Source organism: Phoenix dactylifera, unplaced genomic scaffold (genome assembly GCF_009389715.1).
Source record: "Phoenix dactylifera cultivar Barhee BC4 unplaced genomic scaffold, palm_55x_up_171113_PBpolish2nd_filt_p 002567F, whole genome shotgun sequence".
Classification (NCBI taxonomy): domain Eukaryota; kingdom Viridiplantae; phylum Streptophyta; class Magnoliopsida; order Arecales; family Arecaceae; genus Phoenix; species Phoenix dactylifera.
Window position 1 is genome coordinate 6,194 of NW_024069746.1, and position 22,930 is coordinate 29,123.

Sequence of the window (22,930 nt, forward strand, 5' to 3'; positions counted from 1 at the left end):
ACACAATAGTAGCGTCGGCGACGGGGGAAGCAGTGGATGCGTGAGATTTGCCATAAAAACTATGATGCCACACTAGTAACAGCAGAAGGCCGATGCATCTTTGACACTTTGGCTGTTAGGATCGGGCTTAGAGTTACATGAAAGAGTATCATTTATGCAAAGCATGTTTTGGATACGGACTGTATCCTACTCGAGGAGAACTCGGCTACGGTGCTCGAGTGGATTCAGAATCGATGCTGTGCTACTGGCGGAGTACCATTGCTCCACGATATATGCCGATTTTGAAAAGTGTGACTTATTTGGGCCATACATGCTTATGGAGAAGTGAATAATATGTCTGATTGGGTTGTTTTCTAAGTAGCTTTTTTCTTTCTGTGCTTTTTTTTATTTATTTTATTGGCTACACTGCATCTGCATCGGTGGCGTGTGAGGCGCTGTTGTATTTTTTTTTTTTCAAAGCTTTAGGGGCTGTTGACGCCAATGGGCTGTGAGCCCACGACATACATGTACGAGAAAAACCAAAAGACAACGCCCCTTTTGTCCATCTCCTTTGCCACTGCAGCACCGCCCCAAAAAAGAACGGGGAAACTTTTTCCAGTGAAGTGCCTCGGCCCTCGTGACCCCCTTCTTAAGACCCACTCATTAAGGGCAAGAGAGACTAGCGAGGGGCTCCTTGTCCTCGGTCCCCTCTCTCTAGTTTTTCCTTAAAAACATTTCAAAACCCCCAAAATCTCCCATTGTGGCCTGCTATTCCTGAAAACTACCCCCTCCCCTTCCCCCTCCCCTGGGAGCCAAGATGAGCGCTTCTTCTAGGGTGTCCATCCCAAATAGCGTCCGGAGGACGATTCAGAACATCAAGGAGATCGCCGGGAGCCACAGCGACGAGGAGATATATGCAATGCTCAAGGAGTGTTCGATGGATCCCAATGAGACCGCACATAAGCTCCTCCTCCAAGGTCTCCTTTTTTTTTGCTCCCCCCATCTCTCTCTCTCTCTCTCTCTCTCTCTCTATCCTCTTCGCCTTTCATTGGTTCTGTTGGGTTTTCTCTGCCCATGGTTTTTCTTTGCTCTATGGGTCTTCTCCCGGTCGCAATTCGGGTTTCCGGGGCTTGATTTGGTGGCGGGCATGTGTCGTTTTGATGGGACATGGTGTTTTGGCGCATAAATTCGAGCTCTGGTTGATGGTTTTGTGAATTTTTTGGTTGATTAATGCTTTGTTGTTGTGCTTTTTTTTTGTTGTCCGGATCTTTTTGATTTCACGAAGTTTTGATCAATGACATGATGGGTTTTCTTTGTATCTTTGGTTAGATCAAGTTAAGATTTTGTTTTTTTTTTTTGGGGTGGAATATGACTTAATCTTTGTTCATTTTAACTAGAAAAAATTTCAATTTTGTCCTAAAATTTGAGCTGGGCTATTGATTTTTCTCTCTTTCCAGTATCATAATGTGGCGTCTCGTTCTTTTGATGTCACTGATGAACTCCCGTTACGTTAGTCCAAATTGGTCTTACCGCGTCTTGATTTCAGGCACGGATCTGATATATTTCACTCTAGGAAGATTTGAGTAAGGTTGTTCGAATTTTTATTGCGTAACAATTGATGGCTATGCTTGTTCTGAAGCATCCATTCGATCCCAGCAAGTTGACTTGTAGAAAAAACGTGCTGATTTGTCTCGCATGTTGGACAACTTTGACAAGCTGTGGATGCGGCAGTTTCTGTTCTGCATTGGGAGGGTCTGCTGTTTGTCGACTGATAAATCAAGCAAGCCTTTCTATCAGGAACTTCGTGTTTTTGTTAATGACTTTCTTGTACTTGCTATTCAGTTCACTTGATTGAAGCATGTATTGAAATGTGTCAAGTCAGATTTGATGTATAATGATCTCAAGCTCAGGGTCTTATTAACTATGCCCCTTTTGCTCCTTGCAAGCCAATGACATTGCCTTTTTTTATTAATTTAACATACCAGTGCTGTCTACCTGGACGATTCTAATGTCCCAAGAGGCTTTTCTTTGTAAATATCAGTGCATTAGAGATGGTTTTTTTATGTTGCCGAAATCATTTCTATTATATCTGTTTTGAATTTAAAAGGAAATTGCATTTGTATATTATGATTTTATGTCCAATGTGGAATCTTGTATCTGATGCATTAGCTTACTATCATGTGTCCTGACATTCTAATATAGTGAAGTGGTAACAAATTGATGATATTCCAGATCCATTTCATGAGGTCAAGAGGAAGCGCAGCAGGAAAAAGGAGGTATTGCTTTCCCTATGACTGTTTCTTATTCATTATTCAAATCTCCATTTTGATTTTTTGCATGGTAGCCAAGTAAGAAATCCATCAAATCAAAACTGCCTATGTTTTTGCATTTTCACTTAATCAAAACATATATATATTTTTAAAATTAAATGTGCTTCTGATAGTTTGTCCATTGTGTGTTGTATTCTCTTACAATGGTTTATTTCGTGTTTAAATGGAAGAGACTTGGACTCTTTTGTCCTTTAAAACTCAAATTTGAAACATAATTTAAATTTGAACGCGTGATCAGTATGTGAGTTGTAGTTGTATCAGACCACTTTTTCTTTGCATTTTTTTTAAAAGAATAGGCAGGACCGGTTTTATTAGATCAGGGTCCAATTTTTTTAAAAGTATCTTGACATATTTATTGGGGAGCAAGGCCATTCCCAAAAATTGTGGAGAATTATGGATTAACTAACCACTTTAATTGAACTCTAATTTTTCCTCCTCTTTGTGGATTCTTGATCTCTTCTTCTTCTTTGTCTTCTTGCTTCTTTTGTTTCTTCCTTAGTTCTTAGCGCATAATGTTGTAGCTCTTAGCAGAAAAAAAAAATGTTGTAGCACCGGCCTAATTTTGCATGAGACAATGTGGCTACATGGGCTTGAATTGGTACTATAAAATTTGACAACTAGTGCTTACATTTTATGTCGATCACGGGGAATAAATTGGTTGAACCTTGCCAGGTGGTCATGAGTCCACTTACTTCTAAGCCTTAACACTGGTGAGGATCTGCTAAAATTTGATTTCTATTGCTTTAGACATAATTCATGAAATGTGTTATATTATTATGATCAGCTTGCATGCAATTTCATAGTCAACCTCATATTCATCTGGTTGATTTGGTTAACTATGGCTGCAGACCTGCTGATTACCAAACCTACTTCTTGACTATTTCTTTTATAGTTTTGACTGCTCATGATTCAAAATTTTGTTACGCAATCAGAGCTTCTCAACAACTTTGAAGCTCGACTATTGCCATTTCAGAAGAGACTTGTTTGCTCGAATATATTGAGTCTTCTGTGGCTGGTCCAGACAATATTATAGGGTAAAAGTTTACTTAAACATCAGTGCCATTTTCGGGTACATCTATGCATTGACCTGCATTTCAGAAGGCACACCATATCCTTGAACAAATTTATTGTTTGCCAATGAACATTTGTGCAGCATTTCTTTTTTGGTGCACATATCCAACCACATATTTGCACTAAATGATAAATAGTCTAGTAAATTGGTTTTGATTGAGTGATCTAACCCCCTTTTATCCTCAGATGACCTATTTGTTTATAACATATATTTATCAATAAATTAGATTCAACAGAAATTTTTTTATTGTCTTGATTCTTGACACTGGTTTCTAATAGGTGCATTTCTTGATGCATTTTCTGGATTACAATTCTGTAGTATTTTTAGTGATGCAAAGGACATCAAAATTTTGATATTTTATGTCTAAAATACTTTATATCTATCAGCATTTCTGTGTTGTTTATCACTATCTTTGATAATTGTAAAATCTATATTGAATTAATTTTATCTATGTAAGTTTATACTTTTCCTTCTTAGACTCAACCAACTTTGTCAATGAGTTTACCAATGAGCTACTATGTCATTTACTAACTAGCAGATCAAATCTGAGTAGTTGGTGATCTCTTACATTGTAAGAAAACCATACAGTAGAAGAAATTACATTCGTAAATGTGTCATGCTTGCAGTTTGCTGATTTGGATGAAAATTTTTAAATAATTGCTTTTGAACTTTGTGCAGAACAGGGAGCCTTCTGATTCTAGGTGGAGGCCAGGGTTGCAAGGGCAAGGGGGTAGGGGTGGTAGGGGAAATTATTCTCACTATATTGCTCATGGTAGGTACTTGTTTAGTTACAAGGTAATCATTTAGCTGTGCACTATGGTTGTTAAGGTACATAGGCTATGGACTATGGTACTACCATGATACTCAGCAGTTATATTGTTGTTATTATTTGAACTTCCATGTTTACTTAATATTTACTGGGACATAAAGTTGTTTGAATTTGTCAATGCATGGATGCCTCTGATTCTTCTTCTTTTGAAATCTCCAACTAATGTGAGTTCTTTCAATGATCCTTAGTATATTTCTACATTTACCATGCATGAGTGCTACATCTTCATACTTATGCATATATGCTTCTCGTTTTTCCAGTTGTTTAAAATATATACTTTGTACACCTTGTGTAGATCAAATGCATTATTTTTGGCCCTCTAAATTGACCATTCTATTGCACTTTTACCTTTCATATTTCTGTTAAATACTTGAAAATTTGCTTCAGTATCTCTAGAAAGAATGAAAATATATAGCTTGGGTAACATTATTATCCCAAAGTTTAATTATCCTTTTTCGAAGACACACACCTAACAGTATGGTATGCTACTTATATTAATTTTTGTTTTTTAATAATTACATATCATGCTTACTGATTATCTCTTGTTAGATGTTGGAGGTGGAAATAATGTTGGTGTTGGAAAGGAAAATGGTGTCATTCAAGGCACAGATAAGAGCATCACATCTTCATCTTCACCTACCACTCATGACACAGAAAATAAGTCTGCTACCACTATATCAAGGTATGTGTCTCTCAGTTGTTTTGCATGCATCTCAAAGTAATCTTCTTTTGCAGCCTGCACAATAGGTTTTGTCATTCTGTCGTCTGCTTGCAGTTCAATGTCCATTTTTAGGCAAGAATTTTTGTGCGCGCATGCATACATGATCAGTTTCTAATATCAGTGTAATTTGTTGAATTCCACAAGCTGCTGACATAACTAATTTGTTGATATTTAAATTCATTCTATTGGTGAAACTATTTTATTGTATGGCATGCCAAGATGCTATGACAGTGTTGCAGTAGTTATAGCTTCTTGTGTGGTTTGTTTTACTCACTGGTTTTCATGGTTCCCATATTCCTGCAACACCCTGCAAACTGCAGGGGCATCATTATAATCTTAATTTTGTGCTGATGAACATCCAGGAAGTACTTTGACAGTTAAAGATAAAGCATAGTAGTTGACACGTCCACCCATCTAGGGTTGATATTGCTTGGCAGGTTTTAGCTATTTCTTTTGATACAATAATAGCAATTAAGTCTGGCACTATTAATTTGGTTTTGATTATGTAATTTAATCAAAAAGATGTATTCATAATTCTGTTATTACTCATATGTTAGTGGATCTACACTTTAGCATTGATTGATAATGCACCAAAGTTAGTCTTTTTGTGTTCGATGTTATTCTTTGTCTTCATTTTTAAAGAATTTATGGTTTTCTCAGCTGCTTTTTCTAAGATCATGCATGGTTTATTCAGTTTGATTGCCTAAACATGCTGCACGCTTTGGTACTGATTTCTTTGGTGCTCATGATGTGTTGTGGGATTTTTTAATAATTTATAAGTATAATATCTTAGAAGATAATATTTGATTATTCCATTTTTTTTTCATCTTTATTTCCTTCATGGTTTCTAAGTTCGAAGTGCTCTCTTTATCTTGTGTGTTTGAGATTTATCATAGATTATTTTCTCAGCTCTGTAGCTGGCCTGGATGATGGTTCCACCAGGATGGAACACCTGATTTTGGGACAGGGAGCTACATGCCAAAATTCTGGTGTCAGTGTTAACACCTCAGTAGAGGAACGTTCTACCACTGAAATAAATAAGATGGTGACACTGCCACCTGGCGACATAAAAAGTGTTTCTGCATTTGGCCAGTCTATACCTAATTCTGATCAGTTTTTATCATCTAGAACAACATCAACTGTATCAAGAGTATATGCATCAGCCTCAGGCCCTGTGCTGGTGCCATCTCATGATGCACGCATTCCAGGTGTTATTGGTGCCATCGGATGTGAAGTTGGGAGTCAACCAACACCTGGGGAGACAAACATCAACAGAGATGCATCTCGTGATGTTGCTAGTTCTGAGTTGTCATCTATAAATGGAAAGAATTCTTCAGAATTGGGCAATTCTCACGAACAAGGAAGGACGCAAAGCAAATCTAATGGACCTGACGTGATCCAAATTTCATCACAAGATGGATCTTCCTCTTCTACCACTGTCTCTGTGAGCAGTAGGCCATCTTCTAATTACAGCAGCAGATCACAGCCACTAAGTGGTCCTCAGAAAGGTACAATATCCAATGCCTTTTTTGCTCCTCCAGAACTGCTTCCACAAATCGTTCTTATCTAGTCTAACAGCAGAGCAAACTGTACTGAGAAGTTTGATGTTGATTTTCCTTGAAAGATCTTTTCAAGCCCTATCTAGGTATATATAGTACATTAACAAAACCAATAGGAGAGGGTGTGATACCAGAGTTGAAGGTTCACTTGGAGTTTTGGCCATTTTAACTTAAGCAACATTGATCTATCAATCTGCTTGAATGATTTCTCTTAGTTCCTACATCTTATCTTTTATTTTTGAGATGTGGAGGAGAAAGTATTGTGTGTTTATAATGGTTTGCATGAAAGTTTGGATATACAGAGGAGGCAGTTAATCCATATCCATTTAAAGGGAGTATGTGTGCAAGCTATAAATGGTATTAAATTAAAAATCTTGGATGTGTTGTCCTTGCCATCTTCAGTTTCTATTATCTTCCCCCTCACACTTTATGAATACTAGTGTCTTTATGTGCCTTGCACATGCTTTAATCAGGAAATGCAAGGCCGTGTGATTATAGCTCTACATTGAAGTATCTGGAATATAGGAATAAAATGTAAAGATATTATGGGCTGGCCTGCTGGAGTCCAGGGTTTTCACACACGGATACACATCTATATATGCATGTATGTGTGTTTATGTGCACATACATTAGCTTTTATAATGGACAACTCAGAAAAGGTCTGGAAACATCTGAGATTGTACAGTAGTACTTGAAGAAGATGGACTATCCTTTTTGACAATATACATGAACCCCACTTGACAGGCTCATTGCATTTTCAACATCCGTATTCACTAGTTGGACAACATAGCAGGAATAGCCACTGAATCCTTAATATGTGCACCTTACTTTGAATACCTGTATTATTAGTTTCAAGCACCAAAAGCTAGTTCAAGCATGGTTACTTTCTTTTTGGAAATTGGACTCGACTTAATGAGGTTGTAAGGAATCAAATACCTAAACAAAGAAAGGATAAACAACTAGCTTCTAGTTTCCCTACATTGACAGAATATTGGGAAACCACCAATGGAAATAAAGAAGACAGCTGACTCAAATGAATTTCAGATAAAACCAAGCAGATGACACTTATATTAGAGAAACTTTTAGCTTGCTGTTCTATGAGACAAGAAGCAGATTGAGTTAAGCAGTGTTCAAACATTTGGTCGGGTCAAGATTGAGACATCATGTCCCCTTCAAATTTTTGCCTATTGTAGTCATTCAAACTCATACATTAGCCAAATTATTGATAACTCTCTATAGGTTGTATCCTTTAAAAACCGGCTATACGGTATACCTAACTTTTAAAGCAATGATTAACAGATGTAAAAAATATACCTGTATGAGACAAGCTAGGATAAGTGAAAAATATGTCGCAAAAAAAAGTTCCTTGCCCTCTGATATTCTTTCCAAGGCAATATTTTAATTCTTCCAGATCTTCCCAAAGTAAATACTCATAAACTTTAGTGTTCAACCACTATAAAATTGCTTCTTTAAATTCAAAGAAATGAATAAATGATGAAAAAATAGCACAAAGTGCTCGTATGTACAAAATATTGGCCCTGTAAGTCAGTTCGGGACAAAGTCAAAAACTGACTAGCATTATGGTGATGGCAATTTTTGGAGTTTCAGCTAAAAATTAGAACCATGCAATCATATGCTTTAGAAATGTCCAATTTATCGATGGAGATTGGTACACAATACTCAAATGGCTAGTGCACTCACTGACTTGCATTTTGGGAAACTTCATAGCAAATGCCAAGTGCACTCACTAACTGGTTTTAACTGGTTAGTTTCTATAGCAAAACATTTTCAAGCCAAAGTCTCGTCCATCATAAGTTTTTGTGACTAAAACTACAAAGAAGGAGATGAGTACTTCTGAGAAGACTAAACGGTTGAAAATCCTTGATTTAATTGAAGGTGTCAACTCAAGAATTATTGAAAAATAGTGACCACCTCTTCCAATCTTCCTTAAAATAAAAATTTGGATGGAGAGTAATAGGGAAATTCTTTTTTTTCTTTTGACTTTTTTCTTCCAAGTTTTCATTGCAACCATAATCTTCTCATTATTAAATCTGTTCAGTAAGTTCCTCAGTTAAACTAATTTATTTGTCTTAGGGTATGTCGCACCGTACCGAATTGGACGGTACAGGGCGTACCATACCGAATTGGGTGGTTCAGGGCGTACCCTACCATATCGGTTCGGTATCAGTACATGGTATAGAGGGTGTACCAGCCCTCGATACGCCGAACTGGCTCCGTACCGTACTGTACTGACACAGTGATAGCGTGGCACTGGTATAGGGCTCGGTACCAAGACGGCGTACCTTGATTTGTCTCTTTTTTCCAGCTAAGTAGAGTTAGTTCTTTATCTATTTTTGGATTTACCTTCTGTTTTAATATTTGTTTTTATCGATCTCTTGTTTCACTGAATGTAATTTGATAATGTCATCTGCTTTGTTTTTCTTTGAAGGTTAACTTGAATCTTAACACTCAAGCTGCAAGCTTTATATGCCCTCTTTCGGCTACCAACAAATATTCACTTTCTAGTTTTATGGTTACTTGTGATAGGAATAGCTTTCAACTTCTTACCTACCCTTCTAAAGATCTTTCTCTGCATTGTAAAACATGGTTCTCAAATAATTAAGTTATGATTTGGAGTATGGGGCATGTGTAGGATGTTCTCTCTTAAGAAGCCGACTATATGGTACTTCTAGGTTTTCGTATTTTCATTATCTTGTTACTTCGTGGACATGAATTTTAGTGTTTTGGGTTTGTATGATTAGCAGAAGTGTCGCAATGTGGATGCTTATCTCAGACTTGGACCTTAATCATTAGACAATCAGATTTGTATGTCAGTAGTGATTTTAATCAGCCAATTATAAGATTGCCTTCAAAACTGATGCAGGATGGCAATTTCACACCAATGCCTTTTGTATGATTAACCCTTTATGTAATAGCCTTGAGATGCCATGGACATATGGACATGCATTGATAGACCTTGGTGTCACTTAAAAGCTACTTATTTCCACCAGAAATGTAGTACTAACTGTTAACTGACAAATTTGAGTTTCACTTTCTGAGTTGATGTTTGAACAGAATGTAAGAGGAGCCTTTCAGGTTGATAGTTTATTAATTGTAAAATTGTAAGTATGCAACTTGAAGGATGCAAAAATCTTTATCAACAAATTAAATTTAGATGAAATTGCAAAACTTTAAAAATTCGTTTTGTAAGATTTAGTTTCTAGTGGCTATTGCTGGATGATTAGGGTGAGCCTTGGTGCACCGTAAGGTTGCTTCATTATGACTTGCAGGTCACGGGTTCGAAACATGGAATTAACCTCTCCGCATATAGGGGTAAGGCTGCATAACTCTCCTCAATCTTGCAATAGTGGGAGCTTCGTGCACTAGGCCACCCCTTTTTTTTTGGTTAGTGCTAGATGATATTTTTCTTGCATCTTCACTACTCTATCCACTTTCAGGCAAACAACTGCTCAAACCAACTTTTTTATAGGTTGTGCTGCCACATTTCATATAGCATTGGCTGATAGACGAGATGCTATAGTTGATCTGTTGATCTTTTGTTCTCATTAAAGGACCATTCCTTTGCACGATCATATGCATGCCCGAACCGGACAGTATAGGGCACACTGTACCATTCCAATTTGGTATTGGTACTCGGTACGGGTGGCGTACCAAATATTGGTACGCCAAAAATATTCTGTATCGTACCGTTCTGATACCGTGCTAGTGTGGCACCGGTACGAGGTTCGGTACCGAGATGGCGAACTTGATCATGTGTAATCATGTAAGTTCTATCCAGATCATCTGAATGAACTAATTCTACACAGATTTAATAAATGCATCTATTTAGTCTCATTGTTTTCTGCCCTTCTCCTACTTGGTTTCTTAGTTTTCAGCAACCTGTCATCTCTTTGTTTATATATTAGTTTAATATAATCTGTTTAAGAACGCTCCCTTTATCTTCTCCTGCCTAGTCTGAGTTGGTTACACAATTTTCATTCAGCAGTTGGTCCTGCTAAGGAGTGGAAACCGAAACCAACAAGCGTGAATTCTGCTCAGGCCTCTGGTGTATGGAGCACTTCTGAAGTTCAACCCATCTCTGCAGGAACCATTGCTCCTTCATCAAGTTCTATCTCTTGCAAGAACACTATTTCGAAGCTGCAGAACAAGCTAGACGAGCTGCAGAACAAGCTAGACGAGCTGCAGTTTTCAGAAACACATGTTATCATTCCAAATCATCTTCAGGTTCCAGAATCTCAAATCACTGGTCTGAGCTTTGGAAGTTTTGATGCTAATTTTGGGCTGACCATGAGGTTTGCAAATGATCCTGATAGTGACAAGAACTTGATGCTGTTGCCTGAGTCATCTCAGGGGGTTACAGAAAATGTTGAAGAGCCTTCTCCAATGTAAGACACATCAATTGCAATTCTCCTTCATTTCGACTATGGTCATGCTTTCACGTGCACTTGACTGTGAGAATGTTGCTTAATGACTAGAATGTCTTTACATGCAGGAAGTAGATGGTTTAAATCATAATGAAAATAACATATAATTATTGAAATAATTGTGTGAATCAAGTTCTGGTGATTGCCTGTTTCTTGTTAATAAATATTTATCTAACTTTATTTGTGTCTTTAACTTTTTTCCATCAGAAAGTTTTGAGATGTTGGATATTCTTAAATTATTGACTTAACTTTATTCATTTTTTTATTTTAGTTATGCATTTGGCTTTAAATGGACAAAGTTTTTACATAATTCATTCCTTTTCCATTTTAATTTGAGACCATTTAGATCCTAAAAGGTTTATTTTTTTTTCTTTCTCTTAAAAAACTCCATCATACTAAAGATTGAAGTTGCAAACCCATTAATGTTTGTGTAAGTTACCTATGAGAGCATGTTTATGGTATCTATCATCTTTCAAATTTATATATCTAAGTGATGCTTTTTTTTTAAGTGTCCTTTTCTTGCTAGTTTTATTTTAACATTTTATTCTTTAATGAACACTGCATTTCACTTTGGATGCTTATTTCAATCACTTTGCTCATGATTTTCTGAAAAAATATCATTGCAAATTTATGGTTCATAATGAGTTGTTGTCATTATTCTGCTGATATGGAGATATTCCAGTCCTGGATAATAGAGCATTTCACTAAATGCTATTTATAGGGAGCATTAATTTAATGTACTAACTGGATTATGGCAGCGGCTTGTCATCTGAGCAGAACATGTTAATGTTATAAATATGTTTTTTTTGAAAGAAATAGGCCTATAGGCAATGGACTAAAGAACAGGAATGCTCCTTCTCCCAAACCCCAGAAACCCCTTAATACATTTGTTCACCTTTCCCCTCCTCTGAGAAATATATCTTTGTTCATTTTTGTTGTTAATGGAATGTGGTTCTGCTCAGTAATTTGGTAGTTTGTATCGAGTGCAGCTTTCACAATGTGTCTACTACTCAAGAAGCAGATTATCCAGATCATCCCGCAGCCACCAGCACAGATTGCAGAAAATACATCAACCAAGGAGCCAGAAATTTCCTCCAACATCCTTGCAGCACCAGAAAATGATCAACCAAAACCAGAAGCCACTTTAGCCCCAGAAGGTGCTCATACTCGGTGGTTCATACTGCATCAACTTATTCAAATTTTGGACTGATACACCAGTACTGGGTAGCCAATGTACAACCCTTGAAGGTGCTGAACCTCAGTCACGTGAAGCTCTCATCTCTCAGGCTTCATTGTAAGTCTTTGACCTCGTCATGTATTTTATCTGCTACAACTTTTGATGCTATTAGCTCTCTTATGTCAGATGAATATCTGCTCTGAATGCTAACTTCTTGTGAGTCATATGAAACAAGCAACAAAACTATTCAAAATTTGAACTCCATATCCTCAACTGGAAAGCTTCTGAATCTGGTCAACCTTGTGCTCTGTGACCCCTTTTTTTAAATTTTTTTTCAGCTGCAACTTTATATCTACTATATATAATTCCATTGTCCAAAGAGATTAAGGTTTAAAATCTTAAGTTGATGCAGAACTAATTGAAATTCGTCTAACTTTGTCTTTTCTAGATACATTAACCTGCGTAATGCGAATCTGATGAATTATGGATTGATGTTTATCTTGTGAGTTAATTTCTTTAGCCTACAAAAGTGATTTATCACTTAAATTGCACATTTGGTCCTTTTCTTTGTTAACCTGAAATCTTAACTTTTCCCTAAGAAAAATTAACATAGTCAATTGTTCGGTCGCTGTCTTGAGAGATAAATTCCCTCCTTAGGTCCTTTTTTTTTTTGGTACATGATAGGATGGGGGGCGGGGGGAGGAAACCTCACTCGCGTAGCAGTCCCCACTGGGCCCCCTTCCACCAGGGAATGTTCGATGTAGGCCGCAAGTTTCTGCGTACCCTTTCCGACCCGTGGGTTTTCCCCTACTGGGTTTTTCACCCACGTGTGAGTACGTCATCCCAGCGCCACCTTGGTACCAGCGGACCAGTAGCACTCCCACCAAAAGCATCCAGGCTTGGGCATCCGGTCCCCAAATTTAATCGACGCCCGCGCGTTTCGAACCTGAACCACTCCGGTGGAAACAAAGCCCCGTTCCATCTGTGCTACCACCTTAGGTCCTTTCAGTGCTCCATCAATGTTAAGATATGCCCTCTTTGGAGGACTCTGCTACCTTCAGAATGCACATTGAAAGTTCTATTCTGGCTATGTATTTGCTGCCTGCTTTGCCTTTGAAATCTTAACCTTGTATGATGTCAAGCCATTTTAATAGTGACCATGACATGCATAGGATGGTAAGATGTCTTGGGACAATGTCAGCAGCCGATCTGAAGGCCACATAGAACTTTCACTGTGTCAGGATGATAACTTTGTTCCATGTAAGAGGCCCAAGCCATACAGCCAAACTATCCATCCTGCACATTGGGTGTTCATTGTAAACCCTGGTCATTTAATATGGGTGATGTGCCTGGACTTAATTTAGTCATAGAGCTGCTTTTCTATCAATTTATATTTTATATTTCACTAATCTCTTCTTTCCTAGTGCATTCAGTTACTGATCTCTCTGTCAGCTTCATTATGTTTGTATATTGACTATGTTTTTCCATTTATTGTTAATCCAGGTAGGTGGGGAGTGGATGAGGATGTTTGTTACTTGATACTATGAATTCATTTTTTGCTGTTGCTTGTGGTCCAGTTTCTGTAATTGATTAATACAATCAATTTAAATATATGATGTTCATTTATTCAGGTGCAACAACATTTTGATCCATCTACAAGCTACTATAACAAATTTATCGACCTGCTGCTGATGGTGATGGTCGCTTCTCTCCATTTCTTCCACCTGGTGCTGCTTCCAAATTCAATGGAAGCATTGCAATCTTACATCCTCAGACTGGCCAGTCTCAGCAGGAGGTATGAGTTACAAGCATTCTTTATCATTTTTAAATACATAAGAACCGGGCAAGTGCCCTCACATTTTCCTGTCTTTAATTATCACCTAACTAAGCAAGCTTCCCCATGTTATTTGTAATTGAGCTCAAGGTTTTTATATCCCTGAACAGATTTTCTTATATATACTTGGATATTTTAAAATTATATCTCTTGTTGATTTCCAAAGGTCTTGACAAATGTTCGCATCCACTAAGTCATGTAATCATAATATTTAAACTTATGGTATTTGAGTAGCTGAGAAAATTTATGAAGTTTTGTCATCTCTTTCTTGTTTACATCTTTCAACGAATGAAAACAAATTACAACTAGATTTTTCTGATGGCAGCTTGCACAAATTGGTAATACATTATTTTTGTTAATTCTACTGAAAGTCTCTGATTCTTAAATTGCATGCCAGTGACATTTCTACAAATATCTCTGCGGCTTCTAATTGAAATTTTACCTTTTTTCTTCTTTGCATCCTTGTGTTAAATCATTAGCTTACTGATGCTCATATGTTTTTCTCCCTCCCATTCCAGAGTGGGAATTCTTCTGTTCTATCATCAACAGGCCAACCCTTCTTGTAACCCAAGCTGCTGGAGTTGTTCCGAGCTCTCTTGCCATCAACCAACAACCAGTCCCTGTCTTTCGGCAGCCTGCTGGTGTACACTTATCTCATTATCCTCCTAACTACTTTCCATATAATCAGTATTTCTCACCATTCTATGTTCCACCCCCAACTCTTCACCATTTTTTAAGCAATGCCGCATTCCCCCAGCAACTTCCCACTGGAAGTATGTATCTGCCTCCAGCAGCTGCAGCTGCTGCAAATCCTGTCAAGTATCCACTCTCTCAATACAAGCCTCCAACTAACAACGCTAATCCAACCCATACTGGAATGCCAACTGGCTTCAGCATACCCAGTTCAAGTCCAGCCAGTTATAGTCCCACTCCTGCTATGACCTCTGGAAATTCAACTAGCAACGAGGATGGTACTACTCAGTTTAAAGAAAATAATGCCTACATTGATGGTCAACAGGTGCTTTCTTCCACTTTCAACTTAAATTATGAGTTCTGCTGTTTCAGTCTATCAAATGACTGAAAACTTTATATTAGGCTAAGGACTTAATGAATAAAGAAAACAAGAGAGAACTTTGTGTACAAGAATCTCAGACAGTGTCCTTGTTTATTAACACCAACACTTTTAGACGACCATTTCAACCATAGTTAATAGTTTATACTTTATACATTTCTCTGCTACCCCATGCTTTTTATGTTCCATGAAGTATGTTACAGATGACATTTGCTGCTGCTTTCCATGGATAAATTAGAAACTTTCTGGCATATTTATTGCTTAGGATTAAAATATGTTTACGTGTTGATTATGCAATTATTTACATTTTATTTCTCTTAAATGACATAATGTTGCATGCCTGTACTAGTTACTCAACCTCATGTATTCCATATAGTGCTTTGTATTCCAGAATGTCGATAAACCTCGAACTTGTCAATAGTCACTTCTAGCGCATTATGTGAAACCTGAAGTGGTTTTAAATTTGAGGCTCGAATTATGAAACAATAATCTTTGAACATGATATGACATTTTCATCTGAGCCTGAAAGAAACTGCTATTTGAAACTTGGACATGAATATGTCTGGGATATTGACTAAAGGTTTTGTTGTATGGTAGCTACAGAAGCCATCTTTTTAGAAGATTTCAATACTAAATTTCTAGTATGGTCCATTTAGATTTGGGTATTTTCAAGGAATTTTAGATAAGAAGTTCCAAGAGTAGGGTTTTGTTGATCACCAGCAATATTTTAAAAGGCTAAGATGGCTTAGGGGTGGCCTGGGGTCTGCTTAGTGCCTTGGCACTAGGTAAGTGCCTAGGCAAAATGCCTAGAGGCCAAGTTAGCCTAAAAACTAATAATATAAAAACAGTGAATATAATGAGTATCTAAAAGATAGCTATATTCCAAAAATGGGAAATTATTTATTAAATAAGATATAGGAAGTCAAAGGGAAGCACTAACTTGGTAACATTTAATATCAATTCATAGATTCATGTTATCCTCCATACTCAAATTTGATGCAATCATCAAGGTGCGCACCTATTGACTTAGGTGGTTCTTTTTTTGCTTTAATTATAATGATAATAGCTAGAGAGAATTGGAAAGGGAAAAGAAGATTGAAACACTTCAGCGATAGTTGCCTGAATTGCAAACATGTGCTGGTGCAGATTTGGGTGTGAAGCTAGGACGTAGATCTCTCCGAAGATCTGAGAGGTGACACTATCTTAGAGACATCAACATTAAATGATTTTAAATATAATGGAGTTATGAAGATGTGGTGGGAGTGATGCTTGATTGTGAGGATATGTCCAGGTGTTAGTGTGCAACTGTCAGTCCAGAGGCAGGACTATGTTTTTTCATGGGTTTGGGAGGTATACCCTGATATCTTGTTTATTGTCTAGATATGAGTACTGTCATTCTGTTTTAGTGCTGGGGAAGATTTACACTTTGATAAAGAAAATGAAATCCGATAGTGCAGTAGTCAAATGTGCAAATCTGTCGATTATTGTAAACTATAGCTCTTTAGCATGTTGATACTACTAAGAGCATTTAAAATCAAAAGAGAAGCTATCTAGCCTAACAAGCATATATTTCATCACGGTGGTAGTGGTGAATAGTAAATTAGACTACTTAACAACTTAACCAGAGCTTGAACTTAGCAAGCTAAGCAATTACTATATAAGATTGAATCGATATTTTACTTATGTACCTAGAAATAAGATTACAAATTTATGACAATTTTTGCATCCAAAACATGTAACCAAAATGTGTGCACACGGGGAGGAGGGAAGAAAGATTTTTGAGTTTCAAATTTAGAAAATAGGAGCTTATCTCTCCAAATCAGAATTGTAGCTCTTTTGTCATAGCATAACCTTCACTGTCTTGTATTCCTTTCCTTCCACTTGTGTACTCTTGAAGTTAAAGCACTACTGTTGCATATTTCTTGTATGTTTCGGTTTATCATATCTTTTCCTAAAATGGTGTATAAAGGAATTATAGTTCATAAAGGATCGTTAAAAATTTGTTCCCTTGTAAGTGAGGCATGTAGATTTCCATTGTGCCAAATGTAATAGGAGTCCAAATATTATCTTACCAAAAAAAGGGAGGGGAAGGCATGTCTGAGAGGTTTCTCAGGGATGCTATCAAGTAGATCAAGCAGGTGGTTGGGAAGGAGTTTGGATTGAGAGGGGCAGGTGTTGGAGAAGCAGATATATGAATTTACCCCCCAAAAGTGCCAAGTTTGAGGGGGCCAGCCACAAGATTTTGAAGGAGGTGCCATGGTCAAGAGATATAGAGAAAGATTGGATCTAGAATTTAGTTGTTTGGCGAAGAAGAAAAACCTATCTTTCTATCAGCTAGCCTTGGCATTACTGAAAAGAAGGCATTGTCAATTAAAGAAGAGGCTCTCTTTAGTTAGAACAATATGTTTGGAATGGGTTTAAAGTCCGCCAATTTTGGGGCTGGTAGAGGCTCTTGTCAGGGGTACGACATGTCTCAAGGTGCTTTCTTGAAGAATATATTCCTCAATTTTTCTTATTTTTTGTCACTGCTCGTACCAGATATAGTTCGGGGTTTTCTTCTTCCGTGTTATGCTTTGCAATAATATTTCATTCAAAACCACTAAACTTGTTTGACACGCCTTTGTTTTCTGAATCCTTTAATTTCTGTGTGGATCCTGATTAACATTCACTTATTACCATTTCATAAATAGTTATAACATCGTTTGCAAACTAACTGTGCAAAATTGGTTCATTATGTGCACGGCAAATGTTATTCATGTCAAAATATTGGTTGGGATTTGTAATCGAATTTGGTTGAAGGCCCTTGCGGGTAAAGTTATATCATTTTCCCCGTTCTTTTGGCAGATACATGTCAACAGAAATTATGCTGTCTTGACATTTTTTTCCTTTCCAATAAAAACACTTTCTAACTTGATTAATTTGCAAGATATGGTTGTAGTTATTTGAGTGACTAGTTAGTTCTTTGCCAAACCTAACTCAGGTGAAGTTCTCTCTTGGGTCCTTTGTCCTTGAACCCTGTTCTGAAGGCTGATTTCAGTAGAAGGCATAGACAAGCTGCTTTTGTACAGAGACTGCCCCTCTTCATGTTCATAAGATTCTTTTGCAGCTAAATTGCAAAAATAACTGAAAATTATGTGCTGAGATGCTATCATAAATTATCCACCTCCATTATCAGGGTGCAAAATTTTAATGAAAATTCAATAATTGAGAATCAGTATTCAAATTGCAGTCCAGCGGCTGCATATTCATCCCCACGTGCAAATGTGATCTGGTGACCGCTTTGCATGGGGGTTGGGCAACATAATGACCTGCCAGACACCTATGTAAGCTCAAGTGGCCCGCGTATCCACCCATGTGGCATGACTTCATAAGGATTGTGATGGCGATTGATTGTTGTCTGTCAACTCACTTTCTAAAGAACAAGTTTGACTTTTGGTGTCTTTTCGAAGATTAATGGCTTAAATTCTACATTCCTTGTATAAAATTGTACTTTGAACCTAGTTATAAGTAATGCTACTTTGGTGATTGTTTATTGAATGTTCATTGATTGATAAGTCATTGAATTCTTCACTGGATTAGCTTACCTGAAATTTTGAGCACAATTCATAGTACAATATTGTTCTTTTTTAGGTTAGCATGTTATACTATATTAAAAAAGCCTCTCAGATAAATGTGAAAATTTATGCTTAAAGTGTTTTTTTTTTTGAATTTTCTTTTTGATCTAAGGAGTGTATCAAGGGATACTTGATTCCTGATGGTGGTCAAGTTATTGTGGATTAAGTGATTGATATTATAGTCAGCGAGTAGGTGGCACACATGAAACTGCAGTTGATATAGGCAGTTATGCCGTTATGGGGCTTGACTATGATCTAGTTATGTCTCTATAGGAACAGTAATCTGTCCTCCAGATTTCTTGAGATAAAAAAGCTAATTCAGCTAGTTCATTAGTCGGCAAATGGGCCAATTCTAGGGTTGGTTGAGTTTTTGCTTGTAAGGTCCAGATTTCAGTTTTCTTGTTCCCGAAGTGGTTAATTCCAAGAAGGTTTAAGTAACGATTACCACCAGCCATATCAGATAATACCAGGATTTACTGAACCGGTCGAAATCGATCGGTTCAGCCTGTACTGTACTGGTACCGGCCAGCACTGGTACGGTACAACCGTAGAATTCGGTTCCGACCCCACCTTGCCCGTACCGGTGTGAACCGGTGCGGTTCCCACCGGTACAACCTGGTACCGGTGCGATCGGTCCGGTTTGAACCGGTACAAGGCCGGTACCGGCACTGGGAAGAAGAGGAAGAAAGAAAAGGAAGAAGAGGACGAAGAGGAAGAAGAAGAGAAAGAGGAGGAGAAGAAGAAGAGAAGCCTACCTGTCATACCGAGCCTCGGGCCGACCTTCTCCCTCGGGCCGACGAGGCTCACTGTCTTGCTCGCGGAGAAGGGGGGAAAGAGAGGAGAAGAGAGGAGGAGAGAGGGGAAGAAAGGAGAGGAAAAGAGTTCGGAAAGGAGGAAGAAGGGAAGAAAAAAAAAGAGCATCCGCGTGCGGGGCAGCCCGCCCGTGTGGGGTAGCGAGCCACATGGCTCTGCGTGGGCATTTAATGCCACTTTGTGGCTAAAACGTGGACGCGCGCGTGCATCGCGGTTTTGTTTTTCTTTTTTGGTTGGCCGGTTCGGTACCGGTCCAATTAGTATCGAACCGGTACCGAACCGGTACCGTCCTCACCGTTACGTCGGTTCACGTACCTTAGGTAATACCAATAAGGTACTGGTACTAGTATATCCCGTGTGCAGATACTGATACTTGGTACTTCACCACTATTTTTCTGTGCTGTCAACAAGAGGCATACTGTGTAATAGTATGGTACTGTGCCAACATATGTACCAGTATAAGTAGCTTGTTTCCAGGACTATTCTATGAGGAGGCTTTCATATGTATTTATATGATTCTGTGTACATTTTATGTCTTTTGGTTTTATTAAATTAGCAGACAACATGCAGAGGTTGCTCTGCAGATCCTAAATGCTGCGAATTGCAGGTTATCTTAATATGATACTCTAATTAGATGTGCCCTGTATAAAAACAGCTTGTCAGCAATTTACCAGTATGTTCTAGTGTTGCTTGATAAAAAAAAAGGATCTAGTGTTGCATCATTAACTCACAAAAATCACCGATTAAGTACTCGTGATAACAAATGCTTATGTGGATGCCACTGTATATGAGAAATGACGTCCATGTCACAACTTGCAAATGCAAGTCTTAGCATATTAGACGCCACTCAATTACCCATGTATCAGTATATTTATCTATTTTATATTTTTGAAGCCATGATTCTTTTGACTTCTGTTAGAATATTTTTCTTGGAGACTCATGTCTTGTTGCTTACGAAACAGCTTTCCTTGGACAAGTTAGTTGAGTAGTTGAGAAGTAATATGATTGCAGACTCTTTCTGTCCCATTTTTTTGTCTTGCCTTCTGTTTAGGGGAACATAACATGATGTGTCCTTGATGTAGATATTCCATTTCGGCTTGACAAGAAGCTTACTTGGGATCAGTCCTCCTTTAAAATGTTATTAGATTTTGATTAGGCATGGTTTATTTGATTATGTGTTATTTAAAAAGTTTATTTAGAGAATTTTGTGAACTTCATGTGTTATGTTATTCTTGTCCTGCATGTGCTCAGTTGTATCTGAATTTCTATTGTGCCCAGAGTGAAGGTCCAACTGTGTGGATTCCTGCACCCGGTAGGGATGTATCTAGTCTGCAGGTTGGTTCTTTCTACAATCTCTCTCCTCAGGGACAGCATGTGACGTTTACACCAACACAGGCTGGCCATGGCTCCTTCACTGGAATCTACCACCCCACCCCGACAGTAGCTGCTAGTTCTATTCAGCCATTTCTCCAGCAGTCTCAGGCCATATCTGGAGCCATTGAAGTAGCCGGCCTTCCTGCAGGCATATATCAGCAGCCACAATGTGCGCCAGTCAATTGGGTCAATAATCATTGAGGGCTAAAGAAAATTTTCATTTGCAGTAGCCAGTGATGCAGGATATTTGACATTTTCTTGGGAATGATAAAGGCTACTATTGATTTGAGCATAAAATCATTAGAACATTTGCAGCATGAAACATCCTGCTGAGGAAGTGTATATATATAAAGGTTGGCCAGGAACTTTTGAGACGGAAATTTTGTGGGTTTTAGACCGCATGAAGCTGATGAAGTTCACCTGTGATTGATAATTGACCGAATTTAATCAGTGGAGTGGAGGTACGTGCAGGTCCCTGTTTCTGCTTGCTGGCGCTCTTTTCCTTGATTATTTTGCCTTTCATTTTTCTAGCTTATAGTTACTCTGGGTGGTGAAAAGTTTTTTTTTTTTGTCTCCTTTTTCCCCCTTTCCTCATAGTTTCCCCTTTCTATGCTTTTCTCGAGGCATCATAGAAACTTTGGAAGGTAAGAAATTAAGTTGGTGGATTTTCGTTCTTTCCTCCAACTTACCTGTAAAGTAAATTTTGATAGTGAGAAAATGTATTACAACTGTTGTATTTGGTGTAATAGAAACAGCAGAACAGTCCATTTGTTTCTTATTTACTGATTTAAAAGAGACATTTGGCTTTGTGGAACATGGAGAACTGCACCTGTAAATGCTTTCTTCTGGCTCCAATAATCATGGATGACTCTGTGCTAATCATTAAAGCATTTGTTTTTAAGATATCTTAATCTTCTTCTGGAGTGATCATAACTTGAATCTAGTTTATTGAATATTTTTTTTGTTTTATTTATTTTTAATTTTTGATTAATGTTTATTTCTTCAACATTGAGTAAATAGCATGGCCTATAAGAAAACAACAGGTAAGTATCCCTAAAATTATAATTTATAATGCCTTGCTAAGACATTGACATATCATGTTATACTCTTAAACAGTAAGTACAATCATCTTCTTTAACGTCCACATTATGTGGAAAATTCTCTACATGCATAGCTTGACATATGGGAAGGCTCTCCTGTTTCTTTGATGGTTTGGAGACGGTTGAAGATCTGAGGATGAGAGATTAGGGGTGTTTATCAGCTCTCCTTTTATCCTCCTTTATTTGTAAATTTGATCCCAAAACCAAGAACTGTAATTTGTGTTATAATTTTTTTTTATATTTTTTTTTATTTAAATTGCATTCGAAGCAGATCCACAATACAAGAAAAGATCGTGGAACTCTATTTTGTGCCTAGAGGATGCAGAATGGAAGGCTCTTTTGAGAGTGCCTAAAATGTATGGTTTTGCAGTAATTGTTTTGTTTTGTTTTTTTTTATTTATTTTCAAGATAGTTTTGGTGAGTCTTGTTGGATGGGAGTGGAATTAGGCTTGCTCCCCTTGCTTCCTCACATAGTTGCTATGATTATCTATGCAAAAAGCGCAACCAAGCAGTATAAAATTTCTGCTCTTTGGATGGTCTTGGAGTCTTCCTTTCAAGGAGATATACTTGGATCACTGCATCAAGCATTTAATTTATACATCCTTCTCTCTTTCATTATCTTGAATCCTATCGTTTTTGTCGACATACTTGATCCTTCCAAGCTTAGCAGTATAAATTTCATCACAAATCTGGGCTTTTCGTTTCATGTAGTCCATGATAGCAGATGTTGCTGTGCTTCTTCCTGAAAGCCCACTAGAAAATGTCCAAATGGCATCCTAAGACCTGAAAATTTTTTACCCCGCTGGCTTCATTTAGCCACATTTATTAAACTATTGAAGGACATCGATCTCTGGTGGCGAGATAAATAGGAAATGTTGGCTACACGGTGTATGATTAACTACAGGCTTTTTTAAGTTTATTAGTACGATTAGTAACTTAGTAGCTGGAACATCTGTTGTTATTAGGACATTGTGAACTCTGTACTCACGTATCTAGAATGAATAAAAGGTA

The 22,930-nt window shown here is 37.6% G+C and overlaps 2 protein-coding genes across 2 annotated transcripts; both read left to right on the top strand.

Moving 5' to 3' along the window:
* Positions 1–786: 786 nt before the first annotated feature.
* Positions 787–12,057, top strand: LOC120109706 (mucin-17-like). Its single transcript, XM_039123414.1, has 7 exons — positions 787–956; positions 2,212–2,255; positions 4,060–4,153; positions 4,760–4,892; positions 5,841–6,439; positions 10,497–10,896; positions 11,925–12,057. Exons 1-7 carry the CDS (start codon positions 797–799, stop codon positions 12,055–12,057), a joined length of 1,563 nt encoding a protein of 520 aa, XP_038979342.1. The 5' UTR covers positions 787–796.
* A 2,442-nt stretch (positions 12,058–14,499) lies between these two features.
* Positions 14,500–21,661, top strand: LOC120109705 (GBF-interacting protein 1-like). Its single transcript, XM_039123413.1, has 2 exons — positions 14,500–14,964; positions 20,724–21,661. The coding sequence occupies exons 1-2, from the start codon at positions 14,722–14,724 to the stop codon at positions 21,018–21,020; spliced, it is 540 nt and encodes a 179-aa protein (XP_038979341.1). The 5' UTR covers positions 14,500–14,721; the 3' UTR covers positions 21,021–21,661.
* Positions 21,662–22,930: the final 1,269 nt, after the last annotated feature.

Excerpts from the sequence above, each read along its gene's own strand:
- LOC120109705 (XM_039123413.1), top strand. The coding sequence starts at position 14,722 with ATGTATCTGCCTCCAGCAGCTGCAGCTGCTGCAAATCCTGTCAAGTAT. Across the intron at positions 14,965-20,723 it reads CCTACATTGATGGTCAACAG|AGTGAAGGTCCAACTGTGTG; the intron begins GTGCTTTCTTCC and ends TATTGTGCCCAG.
- LOC120109706 (XM_039123414.1), top strand. The coding sequence starts at position 797 with ATGAGCGCTTCTTCTAGGGTGTCCATCCCAAATAGCGTCCGGAGGACG. Across the intron at positions 6,440-10,496 it reads ACTAAGTGGTCCTCAGAAAG|TTGGTCCTGCTAAGGAGTGG; the intron begins GTACAATATCCA and ends TTCATTCAGCAG. Across the intron at positions 10,897-11,924 it reads GTTGAAGAGCCTTCTCCAAT|CTTTCACAATGTGTCTACTA; the intron begins GTAAGACACATC and ends TATCGAGTGCAG.